Raw genomic sequence first — 18738 nt, 5'->3', positions numbered from 1 at the left:
GTTTCATCCTTCAAAAAATATGTTATATCTTTCGGCTTTGGCATCTTACTTTATAAAGGACGTTGCTTGGAAACACCGAGAGTTCGCAGGAGGGGAAACTCAGTTGTGGTACAATGGTATGAAATATTATTATTGTTATTTCACTGAATCATAGTAATAATCGTAGTAGTGCGGCTTTGTTAGCCTTCCGGTAACTACGACCAATTTGATCTTCTGTTTTTAACCCTACCTATTCAAACAAAACCCAGGGACATCATTAGGAACCTTGACTATTACTTTGTGAGTATCCAGAACTGACTTTCCCATGTGAGTGGTTCTTAGGCCAGATAGCCTCGGTTATTTACTCATTTTGTGCATAGTATAAGGAAAGGATTCATTCCTTATACTATGCTTTGTGCTTGGCTGTTTCTACCTCCTTTTCACAGAGCCTGCAGATCTCATCTGCTCACTTACTCATGTAGTACAAAAGGTATTTGCACCGACAGTGTCCTGTCAGCAGTGCCACCATTACCCGAAGCTCAGCTCGTGATAGCTTCAGGAACTTCCTGGTTTAGGTCGGTTTAAGCACCACAAATTTTTTGGCCTGAGCAAGACCCGGAGTGTTTCTTCAGAGGGTTATTATATTGTCCCACTCCCATTGTTGGACCGCTGCCTTATATTGATTTTTCCAAGCCCACAGAAGGTCTCAGGGCCAACAGGTGTTAACCTTGATGCCCTTTTTGCAAGTTAATCGGCTTTTTTGTTTCCTTAAATACCACAATGCCCCGGTACCCATAGTAGTTACTTCATCCCTTCTGGTCAGTTGCTTTATGGTATTTCGGCACTCCCATGTCAGAAGAGACCCCTGGCTTTATGATTCCAGGGATCTCAGCGTGATCTGACTGTCCGTAGTGATGTAGATACGCGCCCCTTTGAGGTTTTGTTTGAGACAATCTTGGGCGCAAGTATAGACAGCTAGCGTCTCGGTTTGCAAGATAGAGGGCTCACTTCCCAGGGGACTATAGATTTTTGTTTTAGGCCCATCTACCCCGATACCTTTCTGATTTTGATCCATCGGTATACCATATGGAGGACTTTTTGTCCAATTGATTTACGAAGTTCATTACATTGAGGCCGTCATCAATGACCATTTCAAAAAGTACTTCGAACTCCAATATAGTTGGCATCATAAACAAAATGAAATATTAAAAATCTGAAATCGGAGAATAGTTATTTATAATACAAGTGCAGAAGGCATTGATATTCTTCCACGAGTTCAAAATTCAAAAACGAGCCACGAAGTGGCGAGTTTTTGAATGAACGAGTGGTAGAATGAGCCTTCTGTACGAGTATTATACATTATTTTCTCTAATTCATTGCATTTTCATTGGAATTAATGAAATATTTCCATAAATATAATTTAGTGCTTTTTGCATTGAAAAATGTTGGTTGGCAGAACTGATTGCTTTAAGGCAAATTGATGAATTGACAGATAAAGCCGTGGCGGAAAGTTCGGAGTGCCAACATAGAATAATAAAATATAACCATGAAAACTGTGCGTTTCTGATATATTCTCGCACGATTTTGTTCTACAAGATGTGGAAGAATGAACGGAATAACCACAGAATTAGAGAAAATCATGTTTATTTAACTGTCCATATAATGCTCTCCCAAAATATTTCTGGGCTATTGATAGTGTGAGTCTCTATGTAACAAGAGTTCGTCAGTTTATCCTTGATGCAGAACCTTATCATCTAAATGAATATTATAATTACTGTTCCATCATCCAGCGTTGACTGTGGTTTCGTCTGACATGTTTCAATTTTATCATTTGCACCTGTTGTATCTGTGATAATCTTTGAAATAAATATTATTGTTATTGTTATTGTTATACAAATCTGAAAACACCGGACTTGAGAGCCAAATCAGAGCCAAGAGTCATGTTTGGATTATCGATAATCTGAACTTGACTAGAACTAGAGCTCCTGCTTAGATCATTTGACAAGAGCCTGAAAGGGTCAGTGAAATATTATATCTCACTTACGATGTGATCTTAATATGATCTAGATGCCTCAGAATCACCGTATATCCTGACAGCAGATATCTAAATTACCATTGTCAGTGATATCTACTGAACCTGAAGTGAAAATAATGAACCAAGAAGATCCAATCAACTTACCAAATACAAGCATGCTCTTTGTACGAATATCTTCGCTCTGCATTGTTGACACCGAGCATGTATAATCTCCTGACAGATCTGGACCAGCATCGAGGATATGTAAAGCTCGTTGCTTGCTGTAAGCATCTAAACCTGTGGCATATTCCATATTCAGATGGTCTTTCAGGACGCCCAATACTTGGGGCCTGTTTTGAGATGCTGAAAGAAGAGAAAATTTTGAAAATTTGCATTGAAATCAAATTGAACAATTGCCTCAACTTTTGGGCAAAGTTTAAATGATAGGTCCAAAATGTATCGGGTGTCCCAAATTCGTTGTCTAGTGAGGGGAACTCAGAACCTCTTTGAGTTAGAAAAAAATGAGTGGCACATTTTCGAGTTCGAATTTTGAAACAATCATTTCGGTGAAAATCGCAACCTCATAAATTCAATTGTTTGTATGAGACAAATTTGGAAAACGGTGTGAAATGAAAAGTTCTCATAACGTCTTTAATATTGGTGCTATTAACATGAAACACACAAGAAGAGACATCCAAAGCAGTCGATACACCAAAATTAGATTTTGCGCAAGTTTTATCAGTTTTGAGTCCATTACCTAACATATCGAACAAAAATAAGGCTTCGCGACAAAAACAATATTCAGAAATCTTATCTAGCACGCCAATGAAAACAGTGTTTGAAGAGGAAGAGGAAAAACGGGTAGAGAAAAAATTCAAAACTAAAAACAATACAAAAAAGAAGGGAGAAAGAAGCAACAAAGAATTAAAATGTACCTCAGAAAAGGGGAAAACGAAAAAAGACAACCAACAACAAAGAAAGAATGAAAAGAGTAAAAAAGAAACTTTTTGAGGACGAAACTGATACTTCTGAAAAAGAAGACGTTGAGAATCTTTGCGAACATGAATCAGAATATTCAGAGGAAGACACATTGTGTGCTATTTGCTGTGACTCAGGAAAAGGCAACGAAATGTGGTAACGTTGTATAGAGGTTGCGGTAAATGGGCTAATAATAGTATTTTCAATTTCAAAACTATGGCAATGGATCCACGTTCCTCCTGTAAACCATTTTTCATTAAAAATGGCATCTTGACCGTTCCATGTGTCTATATTTATAAGTCTCTTGTACATATCAGGGATCATTATGCATCTTTCGAAAAACTTTCTAGTTATCACAGCTATGCTACTAGAAACACTGCTATACTCTCTCTGCCTAAGCACAGCACATCCAAATTCGAAAATTCACCTACTTATAAAGGATTAAAATTGTTCAATAAATTGCCTGAATCAATCAAATTTTTAGATCGTACAAGTTTCAAAAAGAGAATAAAGTCTTTATTGCTTGGAAAATGTTTTTATAGCATAAACGAATATTTCCATGATTCTCCTCTGAATTGTTAGGCATTTGTTTTATTATTATTGTTGCTATATATTATACTGAATTGTAATTCATTTGTTTATTTTTCTTTTCTTCTTTCTCTATGATGTGACTTATCTCATACATTTTATAATGTCTTAAGAGATCAATAAATGTTATTATTATTATTATTATTATTATTATTATGTATTGCTCATACTGTGGGAAATAGTTGGACTTTCCCCACTTGTTGCACAATATACTATTGTACACCAAGTGGGGAAAGTCCAACTTTTCTCGCGAGTGTGGAAGTTTGTGGCACGAGCTTGAAAGGCGAGTGCCGCAAACACTAGGGATGGGCAAGGGACAGAAAACTATCGATATATATTGTATCGATATTTTCTGACACTATCGAAATGTATCGAAATATGTTGGAGTAAAAATATCGATATATCGATATTTATTGCCCATCCCTAGCAAACACACGAGCGAGAATAAGACTTTCTCCACATGTTGCACACTATACTTTTCCTACAACTGCACAAATTTCAATAATTCAAGTGATGGATTTGATTCAAATCAAAGTGGCCTTCGTTGAGAGTATGTACTAATTTATTGCAAATTAAAAATTAAATTAAATTACTTATTATAGAAACGACTCAAAAGCCCAATTTCATTGGTCTACCAAGTGAGGTGTGGGCAAAGTGCCGTGAGAAATAATATTTCCCACAGTATGAGCAATACATAGATTTGAAATTGAGTAAGCTATGAAGAATTGGCTACTTTTCATAGCAGTTATAGAAAAAGTTTATTTATTTCCAAATGCTTTATAATTTACTTAATTTTTACTTCAAATAATAATCACCTGAGAGGGCACATTTACAAGCTGAGTAGAGAGCAGTTTTCACCAGAAGCAGGGAGAATTTTTTGAGCAATAGGGTATTTCTCTCAAATATTTATGAACAAAACATAAATATAAGCTTGAATATAACTTGAAGGTTATAGTTATGTTATTAGCCCAGAAACAATCGTGAAAAAATGTATTCGTGTCAGACATATAAAACTGAAATAAACATGAAATTAGGCGTTAAAATTTGGTATTTTCCAATAATAGGTTCCATTTCGATATAACAATATAACAACACAACGAATATATTTTGAGATAAATCAATGGATATTTCATTGTAAAGATGGAGGTATGCGATTTAGGATGGAAAAGGCTGTAGCACCATATCCTTCCCATGAAATTTTCCATAATCAATTCGCGGTCTATTTCCTCGAATTGAGGGTGTAGAATTTTTTTCTTGGGGGAAAAATCGAAAAAATATTTTGTCAGGAACACATCAATTATCCGATATTCTGATTTTTTTCAGAGTTTTTCACCTTTTCTGAATTGAGCACTCAAAATTACTCTGATGTGACTAGACATCGTAACTTCAATGGTTATACATAACTGACCGCACTCAATAGGATATTGCTCAGAAAAAATGATTCTCCCTGTGTCTTCTACTCGACTATGTTTGTCCAGTTTATGATGAAACACCCTGTATAGTCCCCCTGTGTAGTCACCAAAAGCGCAATTGGTTTATAAATTAACGAACGCTCAAAAGCTCCTGACTTGACGATCAGTGCTTTCGTCATTTTTTTCAAATACTGCTTGAATTTTCTGTGATTCTGGTAACACAATCAACATAAAATTCTGTATCAAGCTTAAAATTGTTATTAGGTTACACAGATAAGATCCACACCTTGCAAGAAACCATAAACAAACAAGAAACATTAATTCAACAGCTGGAAAATCGAATCGATCATTTACAACAGGTCAGTAAGATGAATAATATTTGCATATACAATTTAGATGAGGAGATTGAAGAAAAAACATCGGAGCAAGTAATTAATCTACTCAATAATAGGATGAAAATTAACATTAAGAAGGAAGACATAATCAAGGCGCAGAGAGTTGGCGTAAAAAATGATAAAACTAGACCAATTATTGTGAAGTTTGAGAAATACCAGCATAAAGCCATGGTTTTAAAAAATTGCAAATTACTGAGAGGAACAAAGATTGGAATAGCTGAGGACATGCTAAGGAAAAAAATTCATCTTTATAAAGAAGTCACCAAGATGTATGATAGAAAGTTAGTTTTTACTCATTTCGGTGATATATTCTTGAGAAAAGATAACCGCATTAGAAAAATAAAGGACATTGCGGATTTAAAATTACTCAAATCTAAATAAATTAAAAAAAAAAAATTTCTTGTTGATATGTGATAATACACTTGGGATAAATATTGATATTTACTTTAGTTGTTTGATTTTTTTCATTATATTGATTTTGTGTTAGGTACGGAGTCGCTTGATTTGATTGGATTTAATTGCATATTAATCATTTACATTTATGTCACTGGACTATTTTAATGGAGTGGATGGGTATGGTAGTCTGGACACAGAGATCTTTGATGGGATTCAGAAGGTAAATTATTTTTCTGAACAAGAGAATTTCAATATATTGCACTTTAATATTCGTAGTATACGTAAAAACTTCGATGAGTTAATTTTATATTTGGAACAAATAGAATTAAATAATATTGATATTCTTGTACTATCTGAAACCTTTAGAGTGGATAACTTAGATCATTTTAAAATTAGAGGCTTTAACAGTTTTTATAATGAATCGTTGAATAATAAAAATGATGGACTAATCTTATATGTCAGAGATACAATAAATGCTAAATGCAATAATAATATATATCATGAAACAACTATTCTGAGATGTATCTTGAAAGTAAATGGTGAAGATTACGGCCTGTCTGCCTGTTATAGATCGCCTAATTTGAACCTCAGCAGTTTCTTGGACGATTTACAAAATCATTTCGGTCAAATTGAACCACTAAAAACTGAAATATTCATAGGGGATTTAAATATAAATATTAAAGATAAAAAAAATTTCGAAGTTAATACCTACTTGAACGTTTTGTCTGAAAATGGTTTGTTTTCATGCATCAATAAACCAACTAGGGAAAGTGAAGTCTCCTCTACCATAATTGATCATTTATTCCTTAAAACAACTGATTTAGATAATAAAAAAGATAGCATAAAACCTTTTATCATTCGGAGTTCAATCACTGATCATTACTGTATTGGTTTAAGTATAATTAATAAGAAAATATCTGATGAAGTAAACAAAACACATAATAAAAGGGAAATTAATCATAATAAACTATTTACAAAACTGAAACGTGGCGAGGAGTGTATGAAGCAGATAAATCTGTTGAAACAATATATGAAACTTTCATTACTAAACTGTTGTCAAGCGTGAACCAATGTACAATTGAAAATCAAATTAACAGCAAAAATAAAAAAAGGAAACCTTGGGTTACGCAAGGTATCGTAAAATCGATAGAACATAGGGATAATTTAAAAAAACAGTTGATTAAAAATTACACTTCTGAATTAGCAACCAAATATAAAGAATATAGAAACTTTTTGCATAAATTAATAAAGATAACCAAGAATACATACTATATCAAAAAAATATCAGATTATAAAAAAGATTATAAAAAACTTTGGCAGACTATTAATTCGATAACTGATTCCAATAGAAACAAGTTTGGTCCCAGAAAATTTAGTATTTTTCAGAATGACAAGTGTTGCGATGGAGATGAAGAGGTTGCAAATGCTTTCAATGAATTCTTTACCAACATACCTATGAAAACAAAAAACAGCGTCGATCAAAATCTGGACCTACCAAACTCTGTCAGCCAACCTATGAAACATAATAACTCAATATTTCTTAATCCTGTAACGGAGGATGAATTGTTTTTGCATATCAAGTCATTGAAAGCTCACTCAGCACCCGGCGAAGACGGAATTGCGGTAACTTTAATTCAAAAATATCAGAAATTTTTAATTAAACCATTAGTTTATATATATAACAAGTGTATAGAGTCAAGTATGGTACCGAGTGCATGGAAAATTTCAATTGTTACACCAATCTTTAAAACTGGTGATCAAAGTCAACTTACAAATTATAGACCAATATCGGTTATAAGTAACTTTGCAAAAATATTTGAAAAATGCATAAAACAACGGTTGGAAGATTTTTTTGAGGGGCATAACATTTTATTCACCAATCAATTCGGCTTTAGAAAGAAAAGATCTACGGAAGATGCAATATTCGAGCTGATAAAAGATGTTTACATACATAATTCTAACAACAAAAAAGATTTGATGGTTTTTTTGGACATATCTAAAGCATTCGACAGGGTTGATCACAACATTCTTTTGGATAGATTGGAAAAATTGGGTATACGGGGGGGCCCACTACTTTTATTGCAAAATTATTTAACGGGTCGAAGACAAAAAGTAAAAATAAATGATAAGTTCAGTAACTACGCATCAATTACCACGGGGGTACCACAGGGCACGGTATTGGGTCCTATACTCTTCCTGGCGTATATAAACCAAATTGGCAGCCTAATCCCAGACTGCAAAGTGGTGTCATATGCTGACGATACGGCTCTTCTGTTTTCTTCTAATTCATGGAAAGGAGTATATAATTTGGCAGAGATTGGTTTAGAAGCGATATATCAATGGCTAGGAATGAGTAGGTTGGACTTAAATTTTGAAAAAACAAAGTTCATGACAATATCTCCAACTAATGCCAATCAACCTAAAGCGGAGTATCTTACTATCCATGCTTCATCTTGCAATAATAAAAAAACATGTAACTGTATAAAAATAAAAAGAACTAAAACAATAAAGTACCTGGGAATAATTGTAGATCAAAATTTGAAATGGAGTGAACATGCAATATATTTAACATCAAAAATTCGCAAGATAATGTACAAATTTTTCCAACTTAGGGAGATATTGGACAGAGAATTAATACTCCTGTTGTATCGATCGCTCGTTGAGTCCATCTTGAGATATGGCATTGTTGTTTGGGGGGGTCTATATGACGCTAACCTAAAAATTTTGTCAACATGTCAGAACAGCATTCTGAAGATATTGTCTAGTAAACCACGAAGATATCCAACATTAAAACTATATGAAGAATTAAATATCTTAAATATTAGAAATCTGTACATTCTTTCGTGTTTGACTTACTTGCCGAAAATGTATAATTGTTTTCCTGTAATTTTACATGACTATTCTACCAGAACAAATATAAGTGAACGTTTATATATGCCTGGAGTAAATAATTCTTTTTGCTCTAGGTTTGTAACTTTCTTTTTGCCGAAATTCTATAACGTGCTTCCAAGCACATTGAAAGAGTTGATTATGAGAGGTAGGAATAGAAGACTAATAAGATCTTTTATTGAGGAGAATAAAGAAAGATTTGCAAAAGTGTTTTCAAACTAGAAAGTATTTTAGTAGTTGATTAAAAAAGAAGTAGATTATTACAATAAAAAAAAAAAAAAAAAAAAAGTTCATATTCATAGTTGCAAACTAACAAACATAAGTGCAAACTCAGAGATTCCAGTTACACCTATTTGTCCATTATCGATCTCCTGGACTGCCATCCCAAAAGCTGCTTGTTTCAGGCGTGTCATATATATTTTTATTTTCAGCATGAGGGTGATCCCGGCACACAAATTCTAAAATTTAGGCTGGATCACTTTCCTCAATATTAATTTTGAGATAATGAACTTATATGAAATATGTAATCCATTTGGTGGTGAATAAATTTATTATTTATTTATTATTTATTATTATCTACACGCAAAATTACCACAAGGTCGGATCTGTTCTTACTAAAATATTATTTTTTTTTTTGTTTGATATTCCGGTTGAGTTTTTTATGGTTCGGACGACGTTATAAACATCACCATCTCAAAATTGTTATTCTATACATATACCCAGAATCTTAAACGGATCTGTTATCGATACGATATTTTTCAAATTTTTTAATCCGTTTTTCTATCATTCGAAAGATTCTGACGAAAAAATAATAAACTATATAATTTATTATTGGGCAGATTTTAATGAATGACAAACTGCCACCTACCTGGTATCCATTGATATACTAGGGATCTGTTGTTTCTGTTGAAATACCATTTAACTACCAAATCTTGATCAGTCTCTTCTAATGTAAAATCACAGTCCAGCACTACAGGAGCGCCATATTTTATCACTTCAGGCACTTGAAGTTTATTTATCTTTACACTCGTAGCAATCACTAGTGCACCTGGAATAAATATTAACTTTTATCTTAACAGCCCCTGAATTCATTTTACCTAAATTTTAATTTATAAATTTGTGAAGTTTATTGAATTGAATATAATTCGCTTAAAATACAGTTCTGGGAATGAAAAAGGTATTTTTAACGACTCATTCAATGATGTGCCACTTTAAATCCCTTGGGGATTAAGAGGGATTACCACCACGTGGCTTTCCCCGCATCAGTCAAACATTAGGTTCATTCATTCCCCCTTCAGCGCTCCTGCGATGACCAAACTTAGTACGGTGTACGAATTTATACATTCACTTCATCTTCTCTTCCTTTACGAATCAAATAAGTAGAGGGCACCACTATACTTCGATTATTTTTTCTGAAAACTGTAGTTTTACCTCTTTTGTAATGATTTTTCGTTGGTTTTTTTCACGAATATTTTCAAAATATATCAGTGCTTTGTTCAAAGTACATATCATCAAATCTTTCGCGAAAAACGAAAAGTTAAAAATTTTTTTTCAATCGCAAATTAAAAATATTGTCATTCTACAATGTAGACTATTGTTTCTATAGAAATTATGTGAAAATTTCATAAATATGGATGGTTGTAAGAGGAAAAATCTATAATTTCGTTTTGAACTGATCAATCACTAGGTGGTATTGCCTCTTAAATTCAAATTTAATCCATGAAGGATTCAGATAAAAAAAGTTCATATTCTCTAATATCTTCAAATTCAAGGCCTATACATATGCATATTTCAATCCGAGAATAGATTAAGTACTCATTCTCGTTACTTCAACCCCATAACGGGGGTGAGCACAACCCCGTGGTTTTGAATAGGGGTGAGGGGTGTTGTGATTTTGAAGATTGTTTCGGGTACTTCCTGACCCTAAAATTTCGCTTCAACAATAACAACGAAAATAGTGTAACAGAGAATGTGAAATTTATCTCGAGAATATTATTCTTATCCGACACAATTCAAAGATATTTAGTAGTTATGTTGTTAATTTTTTGTAGACGGATCATGTTTTTGATTTACCTTAGTCAATCCTGAATTTTTGAGAACGTTACAAATGTGCCAAAGCGATTGTAAATTTGTGGAAAAATAAAATGGTGTATTCCATAGAAGAAAGGGTGGAAATTGAAAAATTAGTTTTTTTTAGAAATAATGACGCTGTGCGAACAAAAGCGGTCAGCGGCTTTATTCAACGAACGATATCCTGGAAAAATGTATCCGCTGCTTAAGTTGTGCAACTGGTTGCCGAATTTGTTGCTATTGGTTAAGTCGGAAACAAAGAGAGGGTGCATGAAAGAGACGAAGCGAGGGATGTGCTTGTCTTAAGTCATGTAACAATGGATCCGACCTTCAGTTCTAGAAAATTGTCCAATATACCTGGTGTTTCACGCACAACAATCATGAGAATCCAGAAAAAACATTAATTCCATCCTTGTAAGATACGATTAATTCGAGAAGCGAATGAGGATGATCCTGATCATCAGTTCTGTGAAGTGATCAGTGAAATGATTAACTACATGTTCGATATCGATATCTTTTTCAGACGAGTGTTCATTTTACCTTAACGGAATTCTAAACCGGCATATAACTTTCGCTATTGATCAAGTGAAAATCCAAAATTATTTCGTGAGGTGCATATTCAGCATCTCCAAAAATTAAATGTTTAGGCGGGTATTTATAGGAAATTGGCCTTTTTTTATACCCGGTAATCTAACTGGCCAAATTTATTCAGATCTATTGGAGAACGCTATCTATCCAGCCCTCGTGCAAGTATTCGAGAATGCAGAAAACCATCAATCGATCATTTTCCAACAATTTTTTTTCAGCGATGGAACACATTTTTCAATCGGTCGCTAGGTAAAGAACTAAATCTGTCGTATATTCGTCAGTGAAAATCCTCATGTAACTATTGAGAGACCGTTACATCTATAAAAAGTCACTGCATTGTGTGCAGTTTGGTCTGGTGGAATGATTGGCCCGTACTTCTTTGAAAATGAAGAAGATGTCACTCAAACCATCAATTTTCATCGATATAGCCAAATGATTATTTATTTTTTTTTAGCCTGAAAATAATAACATGGTATGTATTGGAAGAAATGATGTTCCAGCAAAATGGTGCAACAAGCTACACAACATCTTTTTTGTGGTGTTATGCAAAGCATCGTTTTCATGCCAATAATCCTTAGACTATTGACGATATGAAAACCAACATCTGATATTATTGGTGATATATTGCCCGAAATGTGCCGGCCACTCATCGAAAATGATCTCACATAATTGCATAGTCCAAGCATTTTATTGAATCGAAAATTTGAACAATATTCTAAATGAAAATAATTTTTTTCTACAACTGCTATGAAAAGTAGTGTATTCTCCACAGCTTACTCAATTTCAAAACTTTGTACTGCTCATACTGTGGAAAATATTATTTCCCACGGCACTTTGCCCACACCTCGCTTGGTAGACCAATGAAATTGGGCATTTGAGTCGTTTCTATAGAAACGCAATAAATTAGCACATACTGTCAACGAAGGTCATTTTGATTTGAATCAAGTCCATTACTTGAATTATTGAAATTTGTGCAGTTGTAGGAAAAGTATAGTGTGCAACATGTGGAGAAAGACCTTTTCTCGCTCGTGTGTTTGCGGCACTCGCCTTTCAGGCTCGTGCCACAAACTTCCACACTCGCGAGAAAAGTTGGACTTTCCCCACTTGTTGCACAATATACTATTTCACGTTTACTTTCGGAACCACAAAATATTTACCCTTTGTAGTTCAATAATATAAAGTTTCCAAGGTCGCAATAGATTTTTTCTGGAAAAACACGGAAACCTACGCAAATATTCAACTGGCATCAAATAAAACTCTGAAATTGTGTCCTGAAATATATTGATGTTAAATCCGGAGACCCTGTATACTCTAGGTGAATATAATGAGCCGAAAACACCGTGATACCTCTTCGTCAGTTTGTATTATTCCAATTTCAAATCCGAACGCCTTCCAACGTTCCAAGTTATTAATATTTCAAATTGGGAGCGAGCGAAAATCAGGAATATAAACGATTCCCAACTAAAAATAGACTTCCCAAACAAAAACATTTTCCTTTCGACATGAATCAACACAGAAGGCCGTGAACGAATGGACGTTCGCTTTTGTTACCAGGAACGGCCTAATTGAACAAATTGAGTTTCGTGTTTTCCACACAGATTCAATTTACGTGAAGAAATGATATATTGAAGACATTATTCTTTTCTGTTCCGGCAAACACCTCAGGCATTGGAGGCGGTCCCCTACATTTGACATAATTTTTCACGCCCCGTCGCTTAGAAAGCAAAGCGCTAGAAAATGGACAAAATTTCACGGCTGGAAGTCCATGATGAAAGAGATGAATTGCTAACATTTATCCCGGTCCTGGAATTGACGCATTCTCTTTCAATTCCGTTAATATGCCTATTGGTGTTCTCGCTGTTGTTGGAATAACCCCCGATTTGGCGAATGTTTCAAATTCTCTCAAATATTGGGTGATGTTTATTGAGAACCTGATAAGTGTATACAGGGTGATTCCGGAGGAGACCGTCAGATTCTAGGAGAAGTTTACACTAGTCAAGGCAGTTTCGAAACAATGTTTGGTTTAGGGTTGGGGACCTTTATTGAGAGTCTACAGGGTGATTTGTCCGATTCGACCGATTTTTCTTTTATTCATAACTTTGGTATACCTTGATCAATATTGATGAAATTTTCAGTGTAAAACATTATGATTGTCTACTTTCAATAATTCCAACACTTTTTCAAAAATACAGGGTGGGAATTATGATAAGTTCGGATTAAATTTGCAGGTTGAAAAAACACCCTGTACATTCCGTTTTCGAAAATTCGCTACCTGCTTAGGATTCTACCATAAGTTAACATTACTGGAGCAATCTAGTTTTTTTTGGTCACACGTTCAGTTTTCATAGAATTTTTTTTTAAATATGAACAATATCGTTATTTCGCTCCAAGGCAGTGAGAATATTCTGAACTAGATAGTAAAGCTGTATCGTTCAATGATACAAAGCTTTTCCGAATGTATGAAAAATAGTTTTTACGTGGGCCAAAAAAAATAAAAACGCTCCATTAATGTAAACTTGAGGTAGAATCTTGAGCAGGTAGCGAATTTTTGAAAACGGAAGGTACAGGGTGTTTTTTCAACCTGCAAATTTAATCTGAACTCATCATAATTCCCACTCGGTATTGTTGAAAAAGTGTTGGAATTATTGAAAGTAGACAATCATAATGTTCTACACTGAAAATTTCATCAATATTGATCTAGCAGTACCAAAGTTATGAATAAAAAAAAATCGGTCGAATCGGACAAATCCCCCTGTAGACTATCAATAAAGGCCCCCTACCATAAACCACTTGTTTCGAAACTGCCTTGACTAGTGTAAACTTCTCCTAAAATCTGACGGACTCCTCCGGAATCACTCTGTATAATTTTATCTAGTATGTATCGGTGACGTCACTTTTATACATAATCAATGGTGTGTCATATCCGAAACCGTTTGTTTTAATCAGGGCCCCCGCAAGGGACATCAACGCCCGCGTGCGGAACATATTTTGGCGCCCCTTAAAGGGGGTAGGTGGAGAAAAGCACTGCTGGATAATCGGAATTTTTTTTTGTTTTTTTAAGAATTTAGTGTAGAATGGTTGAAAATCTATCAGCAACGTTCATTGCCTTAAGAACTTTATGGTGTTAGTTGTAACACAATACATTTTAAATGTGTTTCAAAACTTAAGCTGTATTCTTCTATAAATTATTCATAAAGGCATAAATATTTAATTAGGATCAATCCCGAAATTGAATGGATGTTTTTCTAGATTTGGCTGTTGCAAATTTTTTTATCAATCAATCAATTTTATTGAGTATCTCTTGCTCTATATCTAAGATTGCCAATCGAGAAAATCTTTCTTATGACATGGTAGACTTCAAATAGTTTTCAATTATTTTCAATTTAGCGAATTATCTCTCACCATAAGCAACAGACACAGGTAATGTGGGAAGGATTCTCAAGGCAATACTAAGATTCGTTAGAGAAGAAGTAAGCTTTTGTTGAAGAGCATGACAGCATTTTAATAGAAATTTATCATTCAATTTAGGAATATTACAAATAAAACAAAAAACGTCATCGTAATCAGATATCATATCAAACCAACTATTTGAGGAACTTAGTATTTGATCAATTATTTTCAAAAATAAATTTATTTTAAAAGCGATTTTTGGATCTTGAGGTGCCTCATCCGTTTGTTCATAATCGAACAATTTTGGTTTATACTTTCGTCTTACAGTATAGAGAAAAACCTTGATCTATGTCAAGAGCAGCCGCTAGTTTTCCAGCTTCCGAAATTTTTTTCTCGAGAACATTATCATCCCTATAATTTTTGAAATGATCAACTAAATTCTTCAAATAGTTTTGGCACACTTTAATGTCAATCACTACATTTTGCATCATTTTGCTTACAATATTAATCTGGAATGAAACATCATAAGAAATTATTATACTTCAAATAAATTTAAAAGAATGAATATTTAATAAAAGAGAACTTGCTTTATGTCTAGTTTCTATGTTAAAAGTATCATTTTCTGCTATTTCTAAAAGGCTATCACATATTTGAATAAAATGAAACTTTAGCGTCAATTCTACTTGACCATCTAGTATCACTTAGGGGTTTTGGATGTAACTGAGGATCATGCTTTTTTATAACATTCCAATCTTTTTGTGAATTTAGAGAAATATATATAAAGATCTTGTACAACATCAAAAGAGTCCACTGTTTCATTTGAAACCTAAGCAGCATCATTTTCAGTTAAATTTAAGCTGTGTGCAGCACATGGCGCAAAAAATGCTCTAGGATTAGCATCGAGTATGCGTTTTTGTAAACCAATATCTGGCTATTTCATACCGATTGCGACGTTCGGAAACTTGTATAAATTGGAACAAAGAAGTTTGAAAAAAAAATTGTTAAAAAAATTTGAAAGAATCTTTTTCGAAAACCTTTGGTCCATCGGTTCTTTATGCGGTCTATAAGAGGTTTTGGCGCCCTTTCAGAGTGGCGCCCGCGTGCGGTGCACGCGTTGCACGCGCGGTTGCGGGGGCCCTGGTTTTAATTATTGATTCAACTGTTTCTTCTATGGAGTTCATTTTGATGTAAGTGTTCAGTTGTAATGGGTGTTTTTCAAGAGCTTGAGAACTTTGAATATACAGGGTGTCCCAGGAAGAATGCGACAAACGGATACCATGAATGAAGGTCATCATGGAGGACTCGTATCAAGAGGTTTCAATCGCCTGAGAGCCTTCGTTTGGGATATACCAGGGTGATGTAAGATGTTCATCTCATGAGTGAAATTTCACAGTTCAATAACTCTTCAACTAATCGACCGAATAGTTTCAAATTTTGAAATTTTTTTAGCCTTTACTATCGCCTTCCTTCAATATTTCTGAAATCGAGTAAATCAGATCCGGACTAGGAAAATTTCTGACATTTCCTATTTTCGTGATTATTTAAATACCCTGTATATTGATATCATGATATTTTTTCGTTTTCGTAACCACAAAGAATTAATTCATAATAAAAATTCTAAATCTCTGCTTGGCTCCGTCATACATTTCTTCATAAAAGAAATTTCTTAGTTCAAGATATCTTGAATTTATCGGAAAGAATATTTCGAAAATTGCAGTTTTTTCACACTTTACGAATGCCTTTCCTAAATATTTCTCAAATTATTCAAGAAAACTTAGAAGTGAATGTACAGGGTGGGCAAATTTCGATGTTTTAGCACTACAACTTTTGAATCAGAGCAGATAGACAAAATCTGATACCCCTTCTCGGTCTCTCTTTCTGAGAAACTAATACGGGTAGTATTCATTTTTGACCACCTTCTTTTGTTTTTGAATTATTAGCGAAAATGGAAAAATGGCGATATCGAAAAAAATTTATATCTCCGCTAATACTGATGATAGAGCTCTGAAATTAAAACATTATACAGGCACTTTTTTACGTAGAATTAAGTGGCATGCTCGTCTTTTCAAAAGGGTTTTTAATTACGAAGCTATGACCCAAAGTTATTTTTTTTTCAAATGGGAACATAAGATTTCTGTGTCATTTTTTGAAAGCTTAATTTTTCCTGATTTCAAAAATATAGGACATCGTATGGTTTGTACCAATATAAATATTGTAAATGGTCAAATACCTTTTTTCATCTAAGAGTCTCAATATTTCTATGTTTTCAACAGAAAAATTGAGTTTCCTATAACAAGAGACGTGTCATTCATTTAAATTGTTCAATCATATATGCAGTGTTTCATATGCTATTTGAAATGGATTGGTACTTGTGATCATACATTCTGGAGACCTATGAAAATAATCTCTGATGCATCCATCTCATTACAACTCTTTCGATTGAAACATTCGATCCTGTGAATCTTTTCGTTTTTTCCAAATCCATTTTTAGATAAAAAATTTATGAAACATATCTAGATTCGAATTTTGTAGAAATTAGTGAAAAGCATAGAAATAATCAGATTGACGAAAGGACACTGCTCTTGTTATAGAAAGCTCAATTTTTCTGTGTTCATCAACAGTTGAAACCATAGAAATATTGTGACTCTTAGACGAAAAGTGGTATTTGACCATTTTCCATTATTTATACGATGTCATATATTTTTGAAATCAGGAAAAATTAAGCTTTCAAAAAATGGCACAGAAATCTAATGTTTCCATTTGAAAAAACATAACTTTGGGTCATATCTTCGTAATTAAAAACCCTTTTGAAAAGACGAGCACGCCACTGAATTCTACTTAAAAAAAGTGCCTGTATGGTGTTTTAATTTCAGAGCTCTATCATCAGTACTATCGGAGATATAAATGTTTTTCGATATCGCCATTTTTCCAATTTTCGCTTATAACTCGAAAACAAAAGAAGGTGGTCAAATGAATACTACCCTTGTTAGTTTCTCAGAAAAAGGGACCGAGAAGGGGGTCAGATTTTGTCTATCTGCTCTGGTTCAAAAGTTGTAGTGCTAAAACATCGAAATTAGCTCACGCTGTACATCTTTGTACACCGTACAGAGTTTGGTGATCACAAAAGCACCAGAAGGAAAATGAATGGGTACCTAATATTTGATTGATATGCGGAATCCCTTTTAATGGATGTAATGGTGATTCGTTAATGGCTTCCGGATTGTATTTGCCTAGATACGGCAATTTTGTTTATTGACGAATCCATTTAACCAGAAATGGGCTTCATAACTAAACACAATTCTTCGGTGAAAATGCTCATCTTCGGCCAGTTTCAAATCATTCTGCAAAAATGCAACGTTCATTTGGTTTTAATTCTCACACTATACGAGTTATACAGGGTGTTTCATTGGGAAACGGAAATACTTCACAGATGCATAGGTGGCACCAAGCGGTTCTGGAGATACCCCATTTATTGGGTCTTACTGTCTTCGAAGCTGAGATACCGGGTGTTTTATGAATTTTGCCCGTTTCTTTCTGAGGCCATATCAAACGAACCACCCGGTATATTTTCTTCATATTTGGCAAATATGATCCTAATTGAGAGCCCAAACGTATCATAACGCACTAACCATTTTGAAAATCAATGGCCGCATGGAGTTTATCGATTTTATTTTTCTTAAAAAATATCATTTTTCTCCGATTTACGGCATATATTAATTTTGCAGACACATATCAATCATCAAAGTACAATTACTTTTCCTGCCAAGGTAATAAAGTAACGACTTCCCTTCTTAGGTATCAAATTAATTATTCTCAATATGAATAAAACATTCGTCAATCTACTACTTTGATGCCTATTAAAACAAATATAACTATTTTCCATGAACGTCGAAAATTTCGACTTTATTGATGTTAATTTATAATGTTGAAGTTTAATTTTTCAACTCCGGTCGTGAGCATGATATGAGTTGTAGTGGCTACTGTGAAATCATAAAATTTAAATAGGGAAAGTAAATATAAATTCTATTTGGGAACTTCA

The 18738-nt window shown here is 33.9% G+C and overlaps 1 protein-coding gene across 1 annotated transcript in view; it reads right to left on the bottom strand.

Annotated features, from left to right (window-relative positions):
- LOC123683217 overlaps positions 1 to 18738 on the bottom strand; it is a 161273-nt gene that overhangs the window by 131786 nt on the left and 10749 nt on the right. Inside the window, exons 2-3 of the mRNA XM_045622125.1 lie at positions 9520 to 9699; positions 2159 to 2356 (exon numbers count right to left, since the gene is read on the bottom strand). Of these exons, the coding sequence (XP_045478081.1) occupies positions 2159 to 2356; positions 9520 to 9699 (378 nt within the window). The remainder of the gene's footprint in view (positions 1 to 2158; positions 2357 to 9519; positions 9700 to 18738) is intronic.

The sequence above is a fragment of the Harmonia axyridis genome, chromosome 6 (assembly GCF_914767665.1).
Source record: "Harmonia axyridis chromosome 6, icHarAxyr1.1, whole genome shotgun sequence".
Classification (NCBI taxonomy): Eukaryota; Metazoa; Arthropoda; class Insecta; order Coleoptera; family Coccinellidae; genus Harmonia; species Harmonia axyridis.
This window is presented reverse-complemented; position numbering and strand designations above follow the sequence as displayed.